The sequence below is a fragment of the Chiloscyllium plagiosum genome, chromosome 3 (genome assembly GCF_004010195.1).
Source record: "Chiloscyllium plagiosum isolate BGI_BamShark_2017 chromosome 3, ASM401019v2, whole genome shotgun sequence".
In the NCBI taxonomy this organism is placed as follows: domain Eukaryota; kingdom Metazoa; phylum Chordata; class Chondrichthyes; order Orectolobiformes; family Hemiscylliidae; genus Chiloscyllium; species Chiloscyllium plagiosum.
Genome location: NC_057712.1, coordinates 33278253 through 33302951, shown reverse-complemented (window position 1 = coordinate 33302951; position 24699 = coordinate 33278253). Strand labels below are relative to the sequence as shown.

The following is a 24699-nucleotide window of genomic DNA, read 5'->3' as shown; positions in this document are numbered from 1 at the left end:
TTGCAGCTTCTATTTAATATTTACCCAGGAACTAGATTAAGTTTTTGATCCTCCAGTTTTTTTTCTATTAAGATTTACTGAGTCAAAACTGTCTGAATTTTTTAATCTTGAGAGTCTATTTGAGAGGGTTCCAATTACAAGGAAACTGTCAATTTGAAGTTTTAGTTTCCTAGATAATACCCTTGGAGTCAGCTGCACCATGGTTTCTATCTGGACCTAATGTACATTTCCGGCCTAAGCTGCTCCAACAACTACCTGATCATTATAATACTTAGGGCCATCTTCAACTTTCCACTCCCCATTAATATTAACTGGAGGAATGTAACATTGAAGTTTAAACCAAGTAGTGGGTCAATATTATGTTCAATTACTATTACCCGAATAGAATAACTCTTTACAATGTTATTGAATTTCAATATCCAGTCTCATTTCTGCTTTCTTTGTTCATTTCAGATGACATTTACCCCAAGATCTATCATATTTGCTTTTTCATTGTCACATATGTGGCCCCTTTGTGCCTGATGATTTTGGCCTATTTTCAAATATTTCGGAAACTTTGGTGTCGACAGGTAAGTGTGTGCCAACACCTTGCACAGAAAGATTACTTTTACCTTCATGTAGGTTGCCATATACTTGACTTTGCAACTACTTACAGATACCGGGGACATCCTCGGTAGTGCAAAGGAGTTGGAAGCCTCTGGCCCTGCAGCGTTCATCCCAGAAGGCTGGCAGAGGACAGGTCAAATCACGAATACATGCTGTTGCTGCAGAAATCAAACAGATTCAAACAAGACGGAAGACAGCACGGATGCTTTTGGTGGTTTTCATTTTTTTCACACTTTGCTACCTTCCAATAAGTATTCTGAATGTTCTGAAAAGGTGAGCTTGCTATTTCCAGAGACCGTCACTAAATTAAATGTGGACAGTATCAGAAACCTTCACAAGCTTCATTTGTAAAATGTTTTTAATATTGCTTCCTCAATTGGTTATTGTTGGAATGCTGTCTTATGACTTATCTTCTCTGTTCATGAGGCTGGAATTCTATTCAGTTATCTTTCCGTACCCATTTATTTGTGTGGGTCAGAGGGAAATGGGTCTGGGTGGGTTACTTTCCAGAGGGTCAGTGTGGACTGGTTGGGCTGAAGGGCCTGTCTCCACATTAGATTAGATTACTTACAGTGTGGAAACAGGCCCTTTGGCCCAACAAGTCCACACCGACCGCCAACCCCCCCCCCCTACATTTACACGTTCACCTAATACTACAGGCAATTTAGCATGGCCAATTCACCTGACCGGCACATTTTTGGACTGTGGGAGGAAACCGGAGCATCCAGAGGAAACCCATGCAGACACGGGGAGAATGTGCAAATTCCACACAGTCAGTCGCCTAAGGTGGGAATTGAACCCAGGTCTCTGGCGCTGTGAGGCAGCAGTGCTAACCACTGTGCCACTGGGCCATCTTATCTCGCTCCCATTTGTTTCCATTGGTTATTTGCTTGAAAATTAGCAATGGGGGATGTCAGCACTAAGTCAGCAATTTGTTCCTGACATGACACCAACCCATTTATAAACAGAATGATAGAGAGATGAAATTGACCTGTGTGACCTCCTCACTTCCAAAGAGCAGTGTTTGGAGAAGTTTCTCTGTCCTGTAATTGGCATTTGTCCTGTAATAAAGGAACAACGAAAATTGGAGTATGGTTCCAAGAATTGGTAACTAACCATTGGAGCCGACTTCTTTGCACTCACTTGGAAGTGAAAGATGCACTGTAGAAGTGTTAATCGTGCTTTCTGACCAATCAGGAATCAAACTCTCTAACTTTACTTTGTGACTTCATTGTCACCAAGTTCTTCACCCTCTCTTTAAGCCCCTTGTTTTCCACACTATCTGATCTGCCACATAGTCTCTATATTCCAGATATCTTCCTATTGCTCCTGCTTCCAGGTCAAAGCTTGCCAGATTGTTATCTTCTGTGACCTTCATAACATTGCAGTCCAAAGAGGAGAGGCCCCAGTGGAAGAGACTGTAGTTGCTCAGGCTGCTTTCTCAGTTGGTGAATCATTATAGGGAATCTAATCTAAAAAACCCTCTGTTTTCAATTGTGTTGTAATCTTTGCTGTTTTTTGAAGACGTTCAAAATAGGATCAAAGAATAAATCTGCCATAACCTTTGCAGTAATGGTATCTGAGTCACTCCCAAATTATTGTACTCCTTCATCTTTCACAGTTGAATTAAATTCTGCTTTTGATATTTCCTTTCTCCCCTCTTCCTGCTGTTGCACTTCCTTTAAAACCTGTTATTATTTCTGAACATTTTTCCAGTTATGATGAATGGTTGTTGTCTTGCCTGTAATTCTGTTTCTCCCTTCAGAGATGCATTCTGAGTATTTCCATCATTTTTTATTTTTATGCAGAGTAAAATATGCACAGTATAGTATGTCCATAGTTTTGAAAAATGACTGACTGTACAAGGTTTGCTGTGAACCTTGTTATCACTTCCTTCCCATATATCCTCACAATCCATATTGCAGGTGAGAGCCATTTTGGATTTTGCTGTGATATGGAGGTGCCGATGTTAGACCGGGGTAGACAAAATCAGGCAGTCACATGGCACCATGTTATAGTCCAACAGGTTTAGTTGAAATCACAAGCTTTCAGAGCGCAGCGCCATTGTCAAGCACTCCAAAAACATGTGATTTCAAATAAACCTGTTGGATTATAACCTGGTGCTGTATAACTTTGGATTTTATTGGACCAGTGATATCACGACCAGACAAGGTGACTCTGTGTAAAATGTAAGAATTCATCCCTGACACAGAATGATGCTTCGCATATAACTTTCCCAAACTTTGCATTCGAACATGTCATTAAAGTTAAACCATGCTACTGTACTCTACATCAAATGTGAGATAGTGTTCTCTTATAGTGCAGTTGTTATTGCCCAGGTATACACGACATAGATGAAAATGAGTTAGTCAGGATTGCATGCCAGTGATAGAGCTCAATTTTTACATCTAAATAAAAGAGCTAGAAGCAGGAGTCTTAAACCTGCTCTTTCATTCAGTACGAACATAGCCAGTCAACTTGGTTTCAACTCTATCTTCCTGCCTGCTCCTCATTACCTTTTAACCCATTGCTAGTTAAAAATCTTTCTATCTCCTCCTTAAAGTTATTCAATGGTCAGGTATCTGCCATAACCCAGGGTAATAATTCCACAGATTCTTTGAGAGAAGTAATTTCTCCTCATCTCCGTTGGAAACCTGCTACCTCTTATCCTGAAATATTGACCCTTCATTCCAGATTGCCTCACAAGAGGAAACATCCTCTCATTGTTTACCTTGTCAATCCTCTTTAGCAGTTGCAGCTAAACTTCCTGACTTTTATACACCATTCCGTTAGCAATAAATGCCAAAATTCCTTTGCAATTTTTTGCTCCATCTGAATTGATGGTAGAGATTGAGTGGGCTTCCTCATCCACATGAGATCCTCTCTGCCATGTTTTTGTCTCTAACAGCCACTATGGTGAAGCAGAGCCTCGGGTTTTCAGAACAAGCAACAGAGGAAGCAAACTGATTTAAAGTCCCCTGACATAGACCCTTTAATTCAGGTCACACTATAAGTACAATTACGAAGCAATTAAGATTATATTTACAGTTGTGATGTATTTCTGTGAAATGGCCATAGGAACTGATACAATTTTCCTTGTTCACTTCCTCAGGGTGTTTGGAACCTTTGACAATGTTAACAACAGAGCAACGCTCTATGCGTGGTTTACTTTCTCACATTGGCTAGTGTATGCCAATAGTGCTGCAAATCCTATTATTTATAACTTTCTGAGTGGTAAGTTGTCTTGTTTTTTAATTGATACAGAAAGGTAAGTGTAACCAAAGTTATTTTTGCTTAAGGAATACGAAGTGTTTGACCTGACAGGATGCATCTAAAGATCCTGCAGGAAATGGAGGAAATGAAAGTTATATTTCAACGTTCTATTGAGAGTGGATGTAAGAAAACAATAAATAGACCTCATAGCCCCTTGAGCATGCTTTGCTTTTCAATGAAATATTCTACCTCAACTCTTTTCCTGCACTATTCCTGTATCCCTTGATGATTTGAATGTCTATTGATTTCTGTCTTGAATGCACTCAAAGATTGAACCTTCACAGTCCTCTGGGACAAAGAACAACAAAGGTTCACCATTTTTTCAGTGAAAAAAATTCCACACTGCCTGTGTTCTCAATGTTCTGTCCCTTATTCTGAGACTAGGCACCACCTTGCCCTGCTCAGCCAGGGGAAATATCCTTCCTGAATCTACCATGAAAATGACCAGTAGCAGACTCAGTTGGACTGAATGACTTACTTCTGCACTATATTATTGTCTGACTCTTTGATAATGTATCACTTATTGTCAAGCTGAGAGATAGCAACTTTAAGATTTACTTATAAGTCAGTTATAGAATCATAGAGTCATAGAAATATACAGCATGAAAACAGATCCTTCAGTTCAACTTGTCCATGCTGACCAGATATCCTAAATTAATCTAGTCCTATTTACCAGCATTTGGCCCATATCTCTCTAAACCCTTCCTATTTATATACCCTTCAAGAAGCCTTTTAATTAATGTAATTGTATCAACCTCCACCACCTCCTCTGACAACTTGTTCCATACTTGTACCACCCTCTGCATGAAAACGTTGCCCTTTTAAATCTTTCCCCTCTCACCTTAAACTTATGCCCTCTAGTTTTGGATGCTCCTTCCCTCGGAAAAGGCCTAGAGTATTGACCCTATCCATGCCCCTTATGATATTATAAGTCTCAATAAGGTCACCCATCAGCCTCTGGTGCTTCAGGGAAAATGACTAGCCTTTTCAGTGAGACAATGCTGTCAGTTTAAAAAGGTTATTTTCTCCTGGGTTTTTTTTTTGAAGAGAGATTGTAAAAGCAAAGGTGCCAAAGTAGCTACTGGAGATGGCCTAAGTTAATAGTTTAGGAAGCATTTAATTTTTTGCAAATGTATGGAAGGGGAGTGGCCGGTTCTCACAGATCAGGCTTTCTGGTTTTGTTAGCTGTCGCAGTCAGAAGCTGTTTGGGTCCCAAGAGAGTTAGAGCTTCAGTATAGTGATTCCTAGCTGTTACATTCTCTGAAATCTCTCTTGATGTTGTTTCCTCCTGGATTGGAGGATTGCCTCTAAGAATCTATGTCTGGATTTACCTTTTTGCCAAGGGGTGTGTTTATAGGATGTTATTATATTAGAACAGTTAATTAATCATTGGTACTGTATCTATTATTCAGCTAAATTTTCCAATAGTTAAGTTATTCCACATTCCTCTTTCTTTTAACAATAGTGTTTAAATAAATTGTGTTTTGCTTAACATCAAGTGGTTTTGGCCAGTTGCATCTCATCTTGAACATACATTTCACATCTACCTTTAAAATAAGAAAAAATAGTGTCTAGGTTGCCTTCTTAAAATACTTTGAGAGGGTCTGGTCTGGTCCATAGCATCAGTCTCTTCTTATTGGTCAAACCCTCCAACCCTGCCAACATCCTTGTGAATCGTTTCTGAACCCTTTCAAGTTTCACAACAGCCTTCCTATTGCAGGGAGATCGGAATTTCACACTGTATTCCAAAAATGACCCAATCAATATCAGTTTATTTGTGTTAAGGAAAATTTGGGGTGGGTGAGGTACAGAAATTCAGCCACACCCAGTTTGGAGATGCATGGGCACAGCTGTGGGAAGCAATCCCCAAACCTTTGGTGAAGTCGAAGGTGCCTCAAACATTGGGTCTTGGGTCTCATTTTAATTAAGTGTAAAGCATGAGCATCAAATCTGGGTGGATTGACTGGAAGCTGGCTTTCGAGTGACTTCCAGTTTAATAAGTTGAGTAGTCATCAGATTGATGATACAGCTAAATAAGAGATGACATTATTTGGATGATGGGTCAAGAGGAAATCACAGATAAATAGAATTCAAGTTACTGGTCCCAATTGATTTCAATATTCAGCTTTCCTGAATGTAGCCCACCTTGGCTGCAATATCTATTCATATGAAGGCATGATCCAGGGAACAATAACAACAAATCTGCTTGCACCTGAATCTTGCAGGCAATTCCATGGATCATTCTGCAGTTTTCTGAGAGATGGATCAATTAGCCATTCCATGCATTAGGGAGATGCAATCAACAAACTGCTTTCCTTTACAACTGTTAATTGAGGAAGTAAGATTGTATTCCGAAAAATATCCTGTGGTGTTTTGAGTTCATTAAGTCTCCCTCTTTTTAATAACTGTAAATCTTTTCTGAACCCTTTCATGTTTCACAACATCTTTCCGATAGGAAGGAGATCAGAATTGCACGCAATATTCCAATTTCTCTAGTTAGTACTGCTCCCAACTTTTCTATTTCTTAATAAATAAGCCAATGTTTATTTTGGTTATCCAATTCCTTATGCATAGTGGTGGCTGGATGTTTATACATTAACAAAAGGAGAAGGAAAATATAACATAAATGGTGAAAATTGCACATCAGAATGGATACTTTGTTAGACGTTGCCATGGTGGGCAGCACGGTGGCACAGTGGTTAGCACTGCTGCCTCACAGCGCCAGAGACCCGGGTTCAATTCCCGCCTCAGGCGACTGACTGTGTGGAGTTTGCACGTTCTCCCCGTGTCTGCGTGGGTTTCCTCCGCGTGCTCCGGTTTCCTCCCACAGTCAGGTGAATTGGCCATGCTAAATTGCCCGTAGTGTTAGGTAAGGGGTAAATGTAGGGGTATGAGTGGGTTGCGTTTCGGCGGGGCGGTGTGGACTTGTTTGGCCGAAGGGCCTGTTTCCACACTGTAAGTAATCTAATCTAATCTAAAATGCTGAGTATAAAGTACTAGGAAAACAAATTGAGTTATCAGGCATTGTATTTGCATTATTCTGTTGTCACACAAATTTAGCATATTACTCAATCTTGCAACACTGTTCTTCCTGATTCTGGCTGTTGCCAATCTTTAGCAGCAGTATATTCTCCAATGTGTTTATTGTGTTCTCCCCATTGCACTCTTTTCGTGAGAAGTTTAAGTAATATTGTGATAATGTATTGACCTGAAGAGTATGACAACACCAAAATGTGCATTAAAAATGCACAAAAATGTGATGACTTTAGCTTAATTGACTATTCTTCCATCAACATGTCACCATTGATAGAATCTTAATTGGACAAGCCATACAAATCGTGGGGCTACAAAAGTTGGTCAGAGGTTGGGAATTCTGTGTCAATTCATCTGCTGCCTCCCCAAAGCATGTCTGCTATCTACAAGGCAACATTCAGGAATGTGATTGAATACTGTCCAATTTATCTAGATGTTTGCCTCCAACAGCACCCTCGAGGCTCAATACCATTTAGGACAAGTCAACCCTCATGATAAGCACCCCATACACCACCTTAAAGATTGGCTCCTTCTAACAGTGGAAGGAGTGTGTAACATCTCCCACAGTGGAAGAAGTGTGTAACATCTACAAGATGCATAGCATGTTCCAAATCCAAAACCTTTTCCACTTTGAGGAATGAGGATAGCAGATGCAATGGGAACAGCACAATGTACATGATTCCTTCCAAGTCCTGCACCATCCTGATATGGGAATATCATTGAAATTATAGAATCCCTTCAGTGTGGAAGCAGGCTATTCAGCCCATCGAGTTTACACTGACTCTTGGAAGAGCATCCCATCCAGACCAATACCCTCTCATGCAACATTTACAAGGATGTTGCCAGGGTTGGAGGATCTGAGCTACAGAGAGAGGCTGAACAGGCTGGGGCTGTTTTCCCTGGAGCGTTGGAGGCGGAGGGGTGACCTTATAGAGGTTTACAAAATTATGAGGGGCATGGTTAGGATAAATAGACAAAGTCTTTTCCCTGGGGTCGGGGAGTTCAGAACTAGAGGGCATAGGTTTAGGGTGAGAGGGGAAAGATATAAAAGAGACCTAAGGGGCAACATTTTTACGCAGAGGGTGGTACGTGTATGGAATGAGCTGCTAGAGGATGTGGTGAAGGCTGGTACAATTGCAACATTTAAGAGGAATTTGGATGGGTATATGAATTTGAAGGGTTTGGAGGGCTATGGGCCAGTTGCTGGAATTGGGACTAGATTGGGTTGGGATATCTGGTCGGCATGGACAAGTTGGACTGAAGGGTCTGTTTCCATGCTGTACATCTCTATGACTCTATGACTCTATGTGCAGGCTGGGTGAATTGGCCATGCTAAATTGCCCATAGCGTTAGGTGCATTAGTCAGGCGTAAATATGAGGAATGGGCCTGGGTGGGTTACTCTTCGGAGGGTCGGTGTGGACTTGTTGGGCCGAGGGCTTGTTTCCATACTGTAGGGAACCTAATCTATTCAGCCTATCCTTATAACTGAAACCTTTCAGTCCCTGCAACATTCTGGTACATCTTTTCTGACCCCTCTCTAGCTTAATAATATCCTTCCTACAGCAGGGTGACAAGAACTATACACAGTAATCCAAACATGGCCTCACAAACATTCTGTACAACCTCAACATGATGCCCCAACTCCTGCAGTCAATGGCCTGAACACTGAAGGAAAGTGTGCTAAATGCCTTCTTACCCACCTGGTGTACTTGTGATCCAAAGAACTACATACCTGAACCCCTTGATTTCTCTGTTCAATCACACTACCCAGGGCCCTATCATTAACTATATAAGTCCTGCCCTTGTTTGCTTTATCAAAATGCAATACCTTGCATTTATCCAAATTAAACTCTATTTGCCGCTCCTCATTAGCCCATTTGGCCCAATGGATCAAGAACCCTTTGTAATCTTAGATAACCTTCTTCACTGTCGACTATACCACCAATTTTGTTGTCCTCTGCAAACTTACTGACCATGCCTCCTAAATTCTCATTCAAATCATTTGTATCAATGACAAACAAAACTGGACTCAGCACTGATCCCTGCAGAACACTGCTAGTCACAGGCCTCCAGTCTGAAAAACAACCCTCCACCACCACCCTCTGTCTCCATTCATCAAGCCAATTTTGTATCCAATTGGCAAGCTCTCCCTGAGTCCCACGTGATCAAACTTTTTAAATTAGTCTCTCATGCAGAACCTTGTCAAAAGCTTTACTAAAGTCCATGTAGACAATGTCTACTGCTCTACCCCCATCTATCTCTTTGGTTTTGTCCTCAAAAAACTCAGTTAAATTTGTGTAACATGATTTCCCATGCACAATGGCAGATAGCATGAATTTGAAAAATTCCCCATGGTGGCTCAGTAGTTAGCACTGCTGCTTCACAGCACTAGGGACCCAGGTTCGATTCCCGCCTCGGGCGACTGTCTGTGTGGAGTTTGCACATTCTCCCCGTGTCTGTGTGGGTTTCCTCCGGGTGCTCTGGTGTCCTCCCACAGTCCAAAGATGTGCAGTTTGGGGGAATTGGCCATGCTAAATTGCCTCATAGTGTCAGGGATATGTAGTTTAGATGCATTAGTCTGGGGTAAAATACAGAGTAGTGGGGGAATGGGTCTGGGTGAGTTACTCTTTGGAGGGTCAGTGTGGACTTGTTGGGCCAAAGGGCCTGTTTCCACATTGTAGGGACTCTATGATTCTGCACCTGCCTTGAGAAACACCGACTTCAAAGGCAGGATCTTTATTGTACTTGGTGCCAGGTGAAGCCTAAAATACTTTACTGAGGAGTTAAATAGCCATTAGACAGCTGCAGTACCTCAGCCCCTTACTGGGCTGACAGCTCTACATGCCTGATTTCAGTTTTAAATTTCACAATGTTTATTTACGCAAGCTTAAATGATATAAAGTGCCTTGCCATTTCAGGTATTGAAACTTTAAATGATTTGGATAATTATCACTTTCATTAGAAAGCATTGAATGGAGTTTTCTTTAACACGTTGATGTTAATTGTGAAAAATCATAAATGCATTTTTTTTCAAAAGCTTTTTGTCTACTTCCAACTATGGAGTCATATACAGTTCCTTAATTTTATACATTGTGTATAGTGGGTGAATGAACATAGAAATGTTGTGCCTTGGTGTGGGGGTATAAGGGCCTAAGGAGGCGACATGGGAGCACGGCAAGGACCTTTTTAACTTACCTTTCAAAAACTTTCCATGAGATTGTGAGGGTCTGAACTGCATTAAGCATCACTCAGTATGATGGTGTCATATAGACTGGGAAAGGGTAACATCATTGGATCCCAAAGCAGTAAGACCTTTAAGTCTCCTTTATAATCTTAGTAAAATTAGATCCTGTTCCAATATAACTTGTTCCTCATTTTGTAAGGGCTTCAGGACCCTGGAGGAACCTTGCAATGATGTCACAGAGCTGCATAGCACTGAGCATAAATTGCACAGTGTGGGTGTAGTTGGAAAGCACAAAAAGGAACAGTCTAGAACATATGCTCGAATGAGACACTTTCGAAGAGAGAGAGAGAACATTGACATATTAGATTCATCCTTAGCCGATGCATTTATAAGTTAATGTCTGGTATATCTCTTATAGTGATTGGAACAATCCAACCAGGTGGATCTCATAGAATATGAGTTCCCTGATTGGCTGTTAATCTGGTCCAGTCAGGGAATCCTGCCTGATGGATATAAAGGGGAGAATCAGAGGTTCTGCTCACTCTAGGAGCCGGATCTGAGCTAGCTGGGTCAGTGTCATGTACTGTGCACATGAAAAAAAGGGTGACTTGATGATGGGATACCAGCCTTCGTGGAGTTATTTCTCAATGACTATCATATATTGTGGCATTTAGCATGATGTGTGATCGGGAGTGTTACTTTGAAGTCCAAGCTGTGGTGAGGATCCATTGTACAAAATTAGGCAGAATTGTTTTGAGAGGAATAGTCCTAGACTCAGATTAGACAACAGCAAACATTACTAAATGGCCTGAAACAGCAAAATCTGACTTAATATTTTTTGGATTTTACTGATTTGGAACCTATAACTGTAACAAAACAGTACAGTTAAATTGTTAATTTTCTTTGGTCACCATGTCAATTCTTCAGTTGGCTGGTTAGAAAATGTTTTTCTGAGTTCAGTATTGTACTGGTGGATAGAGCTGCTTCATGCCCCAAGGAAGTTGTGAGTTTAGATTATTAAGGAGGTGTGTTGATTTTTTTCTGTGCATGATTCATAACATCAAACCATAAAGGAGAAAACACAGCTGATGGTGATGTGATAAAACTAGCGTAACTTATAGGTATTCCCATTTCTTGTCTGACAAATAATTCAAAGTAAATATTGCAGAATCAAATTGTGCAGAAAACAGCATTGCTTAACACTTTCTGTTCCATTCATTTATGTGGTTTTTCAACTGTGATATGCCACATGTTGAGATTTAATTTACTCATTAATGCAGGTGATCTCATATTAGCTATTTGTGTGGAGGGCATAATTTCATTAAAAGCTTATTCAAATTTTCAGTGTATTGCCTGCCTGTTAGTAGCTATCATGGCCCAATAATACTGATAAGGATTTGCAAATATCTTTGGCCCTCCAATCCTCTGCTAAAAGTGATCACCCAGCACATTTTAAAAATTCTCTCATGGGATATGGGTATTACTGTTGAAATTGTTTTGGCCATTTCAGTTAAAAGACAACCACATGACAAAGGGCCTAGAGTCATGTAGGCCAGACCCAGTAAGGATGGCAAATTTCCTCCTCCGTGAAAGAGCTGGATCTTTCCAACAATCAATTATAGTTGCCTTACCTTGTGCTTTAAGCCAGTAGTGCTACCAGCTTATTGTAATAACAATCTGGAGTATCTCAGGTTGAGATATATTGTACCTGAGGCAGCTTGCTCTCTATCTCTAAATAAGGCTCTTCCACTGCGGTACTAATTCATTCCTTATTTACAATTTTAAATTCAGGTTATGGTTAAACAGTTCTTTAGCAATGTGCCTAAGACCTCTCTCTCTGTCTGCCCTGTCTCCAATTGTCATCTACACCATATCATTAGTTAATAAATCTTGTTATACTACACGTCCACCCAAGTTTCTCTCTACTTGGTCTATATTATTTCAGTAGTGTTTTTTCCTTACTTACATGATCTTTGTAATCGCTAGCGCCATTACTAACATAATAATTTCCATTACCAATGTTATCACCATTATCAGCATGTTCCCCTCGCTCACCAAAGTCTGAATCTCAAAGGTTGAGATAATCTAACTCTGCCTGGATATTCTGATCTGGTTTCACTTGTGTTCAGCACTAAGAGTGATGGTGTTGAACTCGGGAATAGTTGTACCATTCTGTACACTGTTTGTAGTAAAGCTATGACTGTCCCACATCCTGTGATCATCATACACATGCTTGGCCAAGGTCAGATCAATGCAGTCCTATTGCTCCTCGCTGCCCTTACAGGTGTTCTGACACTATGGCATCCAGGTTGATCTGTGACTGGTGACTGTAACTTCAACTATCCTGTCCCTTAACCAGACTTTGTGTTCTGGCTTTATAGTTGACAGAGTTTTCACCTTGTGTCTATAATTGTACTATCTCTGCTGTGTTTTAGCATGGCATTTTGTTAGTTATTTATCTCTCTTGCAGTTTTGGGAAGTTATGTTTGACCTGAGTTAAAAATCACACAACACCAGGTTATGTTCTAAACTGACACTGTTTTTGATTTTCTCTCCATTTACAATAAGTACCCATTAATCATTAGTGTTGCTGTGTAACCACATAGAGCTAATTGCCCGTCTAGATTCTTATGCATCAGTGACTTCACAATTTTGACTGTTCTTTTCACCTCTCTGTTTGACTGAGGGTAGAGTACAGAACTTGTCAGCTGCTTGATATCTGCCTCCTAACCTTCAATCCTCATTCACCAATGGAGGTCCAATGTCTGATATTAAATCTCCTGGGACACTGTGTATCACAAGGAACCTTTTCTGTGCTCTGGTCATTGAGTCTGCTATGGTTGAATCGAGAATTGTCACTTCAATCTATCTCTAGTTGACTAGGACCAAATGCACTTTCTCTTTAAAATTAAATGAATGTTTTTATAAACTTCAATAAGGTCACTCCTCAGCCTCAGGTGCCCAGGAAGGTAACCACAGCCTATTCAGCCTCTCCCTATAGCTCAAACCCTCCAACCCTGGCAACATCCTTGTAAATCTTTTCTGAACCCTTTGTTTGGCATAGACAAAATATAATCCTGTATGTTTTTCAAAATGCATAGCTACCACACTGATTGCTGTGCTCTTGCTCAGCATTTCATGACAGCTCACTGTTCCCTAAGGAGTTTCTGTGAGATTTCTTAAAGCATTCTATTGTACTCCAACAAATCTTGTCAAATATTGTTTCTGCTCATGCTACCTTTTCAGCATTTGGTCTGCTGGGCTATATTTCAACCATCCCTGCATACTGAGTCATTCTTGTAAAATTATGGAACTGCACAATTTATCAGAGTTTTCCCTCAGTTGCTGGTAAATTGTTGGTCATTCCCATAGAATAAGATTCTTCTGCAAGAATAAAAGCTTTTTCTGCTAATCCATTGCTGCCCCCAAGACTGTACATACCCTTACTTGTGTTTTGTCTGGAACACAGACTACATCTAGTTCTATGGTTTAGGAACAGGAGTAAGCCACTCATCCCTGGAGCTGGTTCTGCCATTCAATAAGATCATGATTAGTCCACATTCCTGCCTCTATCCTAATGACCTTTCATCCTTTGCTTATCAAAAATTAATGAATCTGCTTCCATTGCCTTTCAAGGAAGAAAGTTGCAAAGATTCACGACCTTCCAAATTCTCCCTTAACAAATTAATCTTGAAATATTGGAAGATGTTGAGTGATAGGTTTACTCCAGGATTCAATCCCACCTCAATTCTGCAAGGCATGGAATAGCTTTGTTTGTATGGGCCACTTTGGAAACATGCTAAAGTTACAATGAAGCAGTGCATATGGCATTTAGAGTGCTCAACAACAGTCCTTAAAAAGGACCTTACAGAAGGAAAACTGTATCCTCAAGTTATAGCATCCTGAAGCTGTGTAGCTGTATGCTATTGTTACATTTCATGAATAAAGGACTTTGTTCAAACAGATGATTTCCAATAATCCAGCAAAAAGGCCAATCATCCAGCCTGTGCTTGATCTCTGAAACAGCTATCCAATTACCTTTCACAACAAATTATTCCTATGCAAGTACAGATTGAATTCCTTTTCTAAAACTATTATTGAATCCACTCCCTTTTGAGATAGTATTCCAGCCTATAATGATATGCAGTGTGGAAAATAAAATAGCATCTTCTGTCTGGTTACAGACAATTATCTTAAAAATCTCTCTCTTCTGGTTATTGTCTCTCTGCAGTTGGAAACATTTCTTCCTTATCTGCGATATCATATCTAATAGAACTGATGTTTGCTGTCAACAGTCAGTGGCCATCTCGTTTCTCACACAGAAAGACTTACCCAAAAGGGGATAGGTGGCAGGCAGCTCAGACAGGTCTAGGCAGAGAGAGTTCACATGAAAATTCTCATAATGTACAGCTTAATGAAGTTAGATATTGTAACTAATCTGCCAGGATCAAAGGTTGTTGATTTTGATAAATCTGACTGGGGTTATTTAAATGTTCACAATGTGATATATTTAAAGATATTTAACTCTTTAAGCATTTGTTTTGCAGTTTGTACTGAGAATGTCTTTGATGGTTGCCCTAGGCTCTGCACTCATTTAATCTGTACTCATACGCACCCCCAATTATTAATCGTTCCACCTTTAGGCCTTCAGCTGCTTAGGCCCTAAGCTTTGGAATCCCCTCCCTAACACTCTTCCCCCTCTTAGATTAGATTTTCTAGATTTAGATTTGAGTTAGATTACTTACAGTGTGGAAACAGGCCCTTCGGCCCAACAAGTCCACACCGACCCGCTGAAGCGCAACCCACCCATACCCCTACATTTACCCCTTACCTAACACTACGGGCAATTTAGCATAGCCAATTCACCTGATCTGCACATCTTTGGACGTGGGAGGAAACCGGAGCACCCGGAGGAAACCCACGCAGACACGGGGAGAATGTGCAAACTCCACACAGTCAGTCGCCTGAGGCGGGAATTGAACCCGGGTCTCGGGCGCTGTGAGGCAGCAGTGCTAACCACTGTGCCACCGTGCCGCCCTCTTCTTTCACAGTCTGTCAGTCTGTCTGTCTGTCTATCTTTTGGAACTCTGTGTTTACTTCTGGTCTCCCTGCTATACGAAAGGGTACAGAAACGACTTACAAGGATGTTGCTAGGGTTGGAGGGTTTGAGCTGTAGGGAGAGGCTGAATAGCCTGAGGGGTGACCTTATAAAGATTTGTAAAATCATGAGGCATGGATAGGGTGAATAGCCAAGTTCTTTTTTCCAGTTTAGGGGAGTCCAAACTAGAGGGCATAGGTTTAAGGTGAGAGGGAAAAGATATAAAAGGGATGTAAGGAGCAACCTTCTCACGCAGAGGGTGGGTGTGTGAATGGAATGAGCTATCAGAGGAAGTAATGGAGGCTGGTATGCTTAGAACATTTAAAAGGCATCTGGATGAGTATATGAATAGGAAGGGTTTAGAGGGATATGGGCCAAGTGCTGGCAAATGGCACAAGATTAATTTAGGATATCTGGTCAGCATGGACGAGTTGGACCAAATCGTCTGCTTCCGTACTTATCTATCTGTCTGTCTGTGTCCGTCTGTCTGTACGTCTGTCATTCTGTCTATCTATCTGTCTATACCTTCCTCTGATCATGGCCACTTATCCCAATATTGCTTTTTGTGGCTCACTGTCTAAGTTTGCTTTATAATGCTTGCATGAAGGATCTTAGAATGCTAACTCCATTAAAGATGTTACACCAATGCAAGTTATTGAGTATGTCAACATCAGAGCTCCTTGTATTGACACTCAGATTTCCCTCCTGACTGCCATGCTGTATGCTGAGCTCAACACAGTCCTTTCACTCATTAAGGAGCTGAATATTGACCGTTATGGTTTTTAAGCAGAGATCACAGACCAGCTGCACAATGAAAGAATAGAATAATTTGCCATTCATGTTATGTAGCAGTGACATGAACAGAGAATCAATTAATCAAGTGGATGGAATTACTCAGGCTTCAAGAAAATGAACTGTGATTTGACATTGTCCAGGAAGGTTCTTCCTGATCAGCAATGAATATTAAGAAAGCATTTAGTTTCATGAAAGAAATATTTGTTACCTTATGACACATGCGTGGGCAGCAAATTAATGGCCCATGAATTCACTGCCTCTCTGTTCCATCCTCCATCACACTCAGCCACAGCTGGGTGGCTATCCTTCATTTGTAGTCAACTGACAGGTTTGGAAAGGAGGGTAACATCTAGAATGGCAGCCACATCATACTATGTTGAGTTGTTCTGTGGACTGACAGGAAACCTATTTAGAGCAATGGCTCAAGTATTTAAATTATACCCCTGTGTTTGTTGAGGGGTTGCTATGTGATATTGGAATACCATGCCAGGAGCTGGTTCAAAACCCCATGCTGGTAAACACAATGGGTCTTTTAGCATGTCATGTAATGGAATAGTGCAGTTAAATATACGGGTTAGTAGGCGATTTGATCTTTCTGGTTATTTCTGGGCATTTTTTTAAATGTCTTTGGACTGTGGAAATTTAAAGGGAAATATTGAGAAGCAATATTGCAGTCACCGTGGGCGGCATGGTGGCACAGTGGTTAGCACTGCTGCCTCACAGCGCCAGAGACCCGGGTTCAACTCCCGCCTCAGGCGACTCTCTGTGTGGCTGCGTGGGTTTCTTCCGGGTGCTCCGGTTTCCTCCCACAATCCAAAAATGGGCAGGTTAGGTGAATTGGCCATGCTGAATTGCCCGTAGTGTTAGGTGAAGGGGTAAACGTAGGAGTATGGGTCTGGGTGGTATACGCTTCGGCGGGTTGGTGTGGACTTGTTGGGCCGAAGGGCCTGTTTCCACACTGTAAGTAATCTAATCTAATCTAATCAGATTTGACTACATTCCAAGCAGTTTTCAATTAAAGATGGTCTGACAAGATTATCTTTGGAACTGTAGGGTAAGGGGGACAAAGATAAAGATGAGAAGAAGGAGAAGGATTCTGTTTACACTCCCAGCATATGTTGAGAGATTAATCTTCAGTGAATTTCAGTCAAGAGCAATGTACAAGCAGTCTTCACTTGCCAAAGGAAGTTGGTTCTGAGCTCAATGAGCTGCTCCACCAGAGCTTGAGTTGCAGACCTTGTGATAAGCAACAGTGCCTGAGACTATCAGGATCACTGTGTCTCTTAAACATTTGTACCAGACATGAGCTGTGCGAGAGTGCTAGGCAGTCAGTATGTAGGGAAGAGGAGGTGGAGTGAAACGATTGTGGAAAAGTGAAGCGAAGATGACGGGAGAGTATTGTGAATAGAAGGACTGAATATGGCAAAGGTGTGAACAGAGGAGATCATTGAACATCTTTGAGCATTGCAACTATGTAATGGCAACCATTTACCTCTGTAATGCTTTCTCACTGGTTTTGGAGTTAATTTCCTGGAAGGCTTTCTGTTCCCTTTGAGGGAAGAGTATTTCTCTCCTCCAGTTCTCTGCTTGCCCTGGGGTCTCCAGGATAGCAGAGAACCTACAGCACTAACTTTAGGATCATTATCAATTTCTTTCCTTACGTGGCTTCCTTTATATGCAACACCAAGCATGCATTTCCCCTTTAAGAGGTACTGGGTGCCTATAAGATCACAGATCCCACATAGATGCGTGGTCAACAAACAGCTGTTGTGACTGCAAGTTTGATTCATTACAATGACTATAGAGCAAAATTGCTCCACGCTCTTTCATGTAACAGTAACAAATAGGTACAATGCATTCTGCTCCCTGATGAACATTGCTTGGCACAATTTAATATTTAACCACAATTCTCTAAGGTATACCATGTACATAGGAAGATGGTTGTGGTTGTTGGTTAGTTATCTCACCTCCCAGGCATTTCTGTAGGAGTTCCTCAGGATAATGTCCAAGGCCCAACCATCTTCAGCTGCTTCATCAATGACCTTCCCTCCATCATAAGGTCAGAAATGGGAATGTTCGCCAATGATTGCGCAATGTTCAGTACCATTCACAACACCTCAGTTACTGCAGCAGTGCATATTCAAATGTGACAAGATCTAGAAGATATACAGACTTCAGGTGAAAAATGGCAAATAACATTCACTATCCGACAAATGCCAGGCAATGACCATCTTCATTAAGAAAAAATCTAAACGCTGATGTTCAATGGTGTTATCATCACTTAATCCCCCAATTCAACATCCTGGAGGTTACCATTGACCAGAAAATGAACTGGACATGCCGTATAAATATAGTGGCTGTAAGAGTAGGTCAGAGGTTAGGAATACAGCAGTAAGTAGCTCACATCCTGAGTTCCCAAAGCCTGTCCATCATCCACAAGGCACAAATCAGAACTGTATAGAATACTCCCCTATTTGCAGCTGAATCAACTTGACACCATCCAGAACAAAGAAGTCTACTTGATTGGCATCACATCCACAAACATCAACTACCTTCATCACTAATGCTCAGTAATAACAGTGTGTAGCGTCTACAAGATGCACTGTGGAAATTCACCAAAGATCCTCAAACAGCACCATTCAAGTCCATACCTGCTACCACCTCAAAGGACATGGAGAGCAGATCCATGAGAACAGCATCACTTGCAAGTTCCCCTCCAAGCCAGTCACCATCCTGACTTAGAAATATATCGCCATTCCTTCATTGTCGCTGGGTCAAAATCTTGGAATTCCCTCCCAGACAGCATAGTGGGTCAACCTAAACCATATGGACTGCAGTGGTTTAAGAAAGCAACCCATCACCACCTTCTCGGGGGCAACTAGAAACAAGCAATAAATGCTGGCCAGTCAGCAAAGCCCATGTTCCCTGAGTGAATGAAAAAAAAATCCAGGAACTGCGGTGATTTGTGCATTTCGGCTGTGTTGCTTGATTCATTTGAGCAACGAGAAGGTATCTCATGTGGCATGTGGGAAGTTTCAAGGTGATTCATTAAACTTCCTCATCCCTGTGGAGCACTAATTATTGCAGCACTAATAAGATTCATTATACTTGCAAATAGCAAAGGGTCTTCCATAGGTCCATCAATTTACACCTCAGTGCTCAGCTGGCAGAGAAAAGTTTTCTGCACACACTTGGTGGTCAATTATGTTGTTGCAGTGTTTATGGCTGCGGTTATGTTAATGATTGTACAATCCTAGGCTCAAGTGCCTATTCTGCATACGCCAGCTCTCTAGCCTTAATCCATTGCCTTTGGCTCTGAACATATTGTCTTCAGATAGTTGTTCAATTCTGTGTGAGAGAAATGATAAAATCTGCCTTTCAGGAAGCACATTCCAAACCTAAATTACTCACTTCTTAAAAAAAAATTTCCGCAAGTCAGTTTAATTTAGCTTGTTAACCCCTTTTCTCTATGTGAACAGTTTCTCCCAGTCAATTCTGCCCAAACCCCTCATTGTGGTGGCTGCTGATGGAGATGGAAAAGTACTGCTGACCAAGTCAGGAAAAACTGCTGTCCTAATTATGATGAAAATTGCACCATTTACATAATTCGATATCATTTGTCTATTTTAGATTTCAAAATAGAGGCATATGGGTTTTGGTCATTTTTATGAATGGTTTCCTTTTTAAAAGAGAAACGAAGGGCCAGATAGTCCTTCCAGCACCATTTTCACAATTACTCCTCACCCCTCTGTGCTTTAATTGAAAGATGTTCATAATGGTTTACGAATGGTTAACATTGAAGACTGTTTGCTTTATTTTCAGTTCGAAAGAATCCAAGATTGAAAAAGTTTTAGATGACAATAATGTGGCATTTGCACATTCTCCCTGTGTCTGCATGGGTTTCCCTGGGTGCTCCAGTTTCCAACCACAGTCCAAAGATGTGGGGATTAGGTAGATTGGCCATTCTAAATTGCCCATAGTGTCCAGGGATGTGCAGGCTAGGTAGGTTAACCATGGTAAATGCAGGCTTACAGGAATAGGATAGTTTAGGAGGCATAAGGGTAGGTCTGGGTGGCTGCTCTTTAGAGGTTGGTGTGGACTTGATGGGCCAAATTGCCAGCTTCCACATTTTAGTGATTCTTTGACAATTGCCTTTAGCTCAGAAGATAAGTTTAATTTAATTCCTGGAAGGGGTATATGGCAATTGAAGGACAAGTTAGACAATAGACAATAGACAGTAGGTGCAGGAGTAGGCCATTCAGCCCTTCGAGCCTGCACCGCCATTCAATATGATCATGACTGATCATTCCTAATCAGTATCCTGTTCCTGCCTTATCTCCATAACCCTTGATTCCACTATCTTTGAGAGCTCTATCCAACTCTTTCTTAAATGAATCCAGAGACTGGGCCTCCACTGCCCTCTGGGGCAGAGCATTCCACACAGCCACCACTCTCTGGGTGAAGAGGTTTCTCCTGAGCTCTGTCCTAAATGGTCTACCCCGTATTTTTAAGGTGTGTCCTCTGGTTCGGCACTCACCCATCAGTGGAAATATGTTTTCTACTGCCAGTGTGTCCAATCCTTTCATAATCTTATACGTCTCAATCAGATCCCCTCTCAATCTTCGAAACTCAAGGGTATACATGCCCAGTCGCTTCAGTCTTTCAGTGTAAGGTAATCCTGCCATTCCAGGAATTGACCTTGTGAACCTACGCTGCACTCCCTCAATAGCCAGAATGTCTTTTCTCAAATTTGGAGACCAGAACTGCACACAATACTCCAGGTGTGGTCTCACGAGGGTCCTGTACAGCTGCAGAAGCACCTCTTTGCTTTTATACTCAATTCCTCTTGTTATGTAGGCCAGCATGCTATTAGCCTTCTTCACTACCTGCCGTACCTGCATGCTTACTTTCATTGACTGGTGTACAAGAACACCCAGATCTCTTTGTACTGCCCCTTTACATAGATTGATTACATTGTGGTAGTAGTCTGCCTTCCTGTTCTTGCTACCAAAGTGGATAACCATACATTTATTCACATTAAACTGCATCTGCCATGCATCTGCCCACTCACTTAACTTGTCCAGGTCACCCTGTAATCTCCTAACATCCTCATCACATTTCACCCTGCCACCCAGCTTTGTATCATCAGCAAATTTGCTAATTTTATTGCTGATACCATCTTCTATATCATTCACATATATTGTAAAAAACTGCGGTCCCAGCACGGATCCCTGCGGTACCCCACTGGTCATTGCCTGCCATTCCAAAATGGAGCCGTTTATCACTACCCTTTGTTTCCTATTAGCCAACCAATTTTCAATCTAATCTAGTACTTTGCCCCGAATACCATGCGCCCTAATTTTACTCACTAACCTCCTGTGTGGGACTTTATCAAAAACTTTCTGAAAGTCCAGGTACACTACATCTACTGGATCTCCCTCGTCCAAGTTAATTTAGCAAAAGGTTTAACTTATGAAAATATCAAAGCAGGAGAGTTTGGCAAGAAATCAGAAGGTCAGTAGAAATGATAAAGTTTAGGTACTCAGATCTGAGAAAGGTTCATAGAGTTTGACTTGGAAAGGACTCACTAATTGTCTTCACAATCCACAGCGAGGAAACTGTAAGGAGTTGGTTAATTAGAACGATCAAGGTAGGGGTATAATTTCCCTGGACTTGAGTCTCTGTAATGGATAGTGTCAGGAAACAGGTTGAAATTTTGTTTTGTATGTATAGATCGTGTTCGCTGTCTTTCATATATCGATTAGCTTGCTTTATTTTAATTCTTCCTTGATGTATACTTCTATTACCTCATGTAAAATGCTTCAATGATAGAGCATTCACTAAACAAAAAAGACATAAAAATGTGATCTAGAAGGCCAGGCTTCATTGTGCAACCTGACATCCAGTTGGGCCATCAGCTGAGGTAAAAACATAATTCAAAATTCATAATCCATCATTCCAAACAGGACAGTCAGCCACTGAAGACTAAAATGAAGAAGAATCCTCCAATCCAGGAAGCAGTTAATGCTCAGTCTTTGCGTATTTTCAAGTTTGGGTCTTTCAACACTGAGGAAATGAAGGGATGTGAGGAGAGAGCAAGAGGCGAAATTGAGGCAGACTATCAGCAATGATTTTATTAGTCATGTGGATGTCCAACTCATTCACGCTGACTGGTTATCCTAAACTAATCTAATCTCAATTTCCAGCACTTGGCCCATATCCCTCCAAACCCTTCCTCTTCATATACCCATCCAGATGCCTTTTAAATGCTGTAATTGTACCACCACTTCCTCTGGCAGCTCATTCCATACACGTACCACCCTCTGCGTGAAAAAGTTGCCCTTTAGGTCCCTTTTAATCTTTCTTCTCTCATCTTAAACCTATGCCCTGTAGTTTTGGACACCCCATCCTCAGAAAAAGACCTTGATTATTTACACTATCCAAGCCTCTCATGATCTTAAACCTCTATAAGTTTACTCCTCAGTCTCAAAAGCTCCAGGGAAAATCACCTCAGCCTTTCAACCTTTCCCTTTAACTCAAATCCTCTTATCGAATTCTAGTGCATACTTGCATTGTTTCACTATTAATTGGCTTGAAACTTAATTTTTTCTTTGAAACAACACTCAAATTTCGCTTGGAGGGATTTTAACAGATAATGAGAAACAAAATAAAAATGTATGTGCTCAGTGAGGATCATATTGAATTTGATTAGTTATTCATTCAATCAGTAGGAGTTTTATCTCCTTTTCAAACATATTTGTATAAATAGTCTTTTCTCTGGTCCAAATGGCACTAATAATATCAGTTAGCTCAGCAGTGGTCCAAAGCAATTGAAATATGCTTGCTTTTTCCCAAGGCAAATTCCGGGAAGAATTTAAAACAGCCTTCTCTTGTTGTTTCCGGATGGACCGTCAGAATGATGAACATCTGAACAGAGCCCGCTTGAGCACAGAAAGCCGCAAGTCGTTCACCACACAGATCTGCCATTTTGATAACGTTTCCAAAACTTCAGAACAAGTAGCGCTTACAAATGTAACTCCATCACAGACCAGTAACCGCACTGCAAACAACATCTGATGACAGCGGCAATATTTGAAGCATTCATCTCAGCGTTGGCCTGACCTTTATTATTTCCTGTAAAATGTTGCTGCTGTAAGCTTCAAGAGCAAAATTAATTTGTCTTGCACGAGGTAACTATTTTTGGACTTGTAAATAAATTCATTAAAATGACATCTTACTGGTAGAGAATGTCATTGCACCTTTATTTAATTATTATGTGTTTGCTAACTAATCTCTCATGTCCAACCTCCTTTTCTCCTTGAAAATCCCAAAGTTGTTGCCTTCAATATTTATCCTCATCTTTCCCTGAACTCCCTGTTTGAAGGTAAATAATTGGGTTAAAGCTGACATGGCTCTTACCAAAGTTAGAAATGCCATCGCCTGTGACTGTGACATTGATACCTATTTCACTTCGTCCTTCTCAAATTTGTATGCACCTTTTAATAGTGTGGAAAACCATCGACACCTCTCCACTGTCAACCAACATGGATGGAACACTCTCGCATGGTTCCATCCTTATCCATTTGACAACTGCTGGACAGTCATTTACAATGCATTCTCTTTCTGATCTTGCTTTCTGTTACCTCTGGTTGCCCTCATTGATTAGTTTCCACATAAATGCTAACGATCTGCTTTGTCTGCCTCACCTTCGTATCTCTTGTCCCTTCCGCTGTCTTTGTGCAGTCAGCCTGTTTGTAATACCAGGTAAGCAGAAATTGACTTAACTAAATATTGATAAGACAGGTGCTGTCGTTTTTGGTCAATGCCACAAACTCTCTTCCTCTGCCTCTAAATCCACCCTTGTCGCCAGCAAAATCTGAGGCAGAAGCAGTTTGTTCGCACTCTTGGTATTTCTCTTTTTGGATTCCTTGGTGAAAGTTACAATTAACACAGCTTCCATGCCTGTGCTTTCGCACTTCCCCAACAGTACCATTCAAAAACCCAGTGGGATCACATATAAGCTGTCACCATCCAACTCAAACAAATCTTCATCTTCCTTGGCTCTGTCGCCTGTTTCTAAGTTGTCAGACTCATGGAGTCATAGGGATGTACAGCACGAAAACAGACCCTATGGTCCAACCCGTCCATGCTGACCAGATAGCCTAAATTAATCCAATCCCATTTACCAGCACTTGTCCCATATCCCTCTAAACCCTTCCTACTCATGTACCCATCCAGATGCCTCTTAAATGTTGTAATTGTACCAGCCTCCATCACTTCCTCTGACAGCGCATTCCATATATGTACCATCATCTGTGTGAAAAAGTTGCCCCTCCGGTCCCTTTTAAATCTTTCCTCTCTCACTCTAAATCTACGCTCTCTAGTTTTGGACTCCCCCCAACCCCGGGAAAAGACTTTGCCTATTTATCCTATCCATGCCCCTCATAATTTTGTAAACCTCGATAAGGTCACCCCTCAGCCTCCAATGCTCCAGGGAAAACATCTCCAGCCTATTCAGCCTCTTCCTCTATCATATCCACTTGTGCACTCAGACAATATATTCTAGTTCATTCCAACCCACTGTTCCAAGCATTTCTCATTCCTCCCTCATACCCGGTGTCATTTTAGCAATTCTCCTGTAAATCTTCTCCAAAGCCTTGACATTCTTTGTGAACTGTGCCAATAACTGGGTGCATCATACTGGCTGAA

The 24699-nt window shown here is 41.2% G+C and overlaps 1 protein-coding gene across 1 annotated transcript in view; it reads left to right on the top strand.

Annotated features, from left to right (window-relative positions):
* Nucleotides 1-23226, top strand: part of hcrtr2 (hypocretin (orexin) receptor 2) — a 71411-nt gene extending 48185 nt beyond the window's left edge. Inside the window, exons 4-7 of the mRNA XM_043687463.1 lie at nucleotides 454-569; nucleotides 656-879; nucleotides 3719-3840; nucleotides 22847-23226. Coding sequence (XP_043543398.1) covers nucleotides 454-569; nucleotides 656-879; nucleotides 3719-3840; nucleotides 22847-23067 — 683 coding nt within the window. The 3' untranslated portion in view covers nucleotides 23068-23226. The remainder of the gene's footprint in view (nucleotides 1-453; nucleotides 570-655; nucleotides 880-3718; nucleotides 3841-22846) is intronic.
* Nucleotides 23227-24699: the final 1473 nt, after the last annotated feature.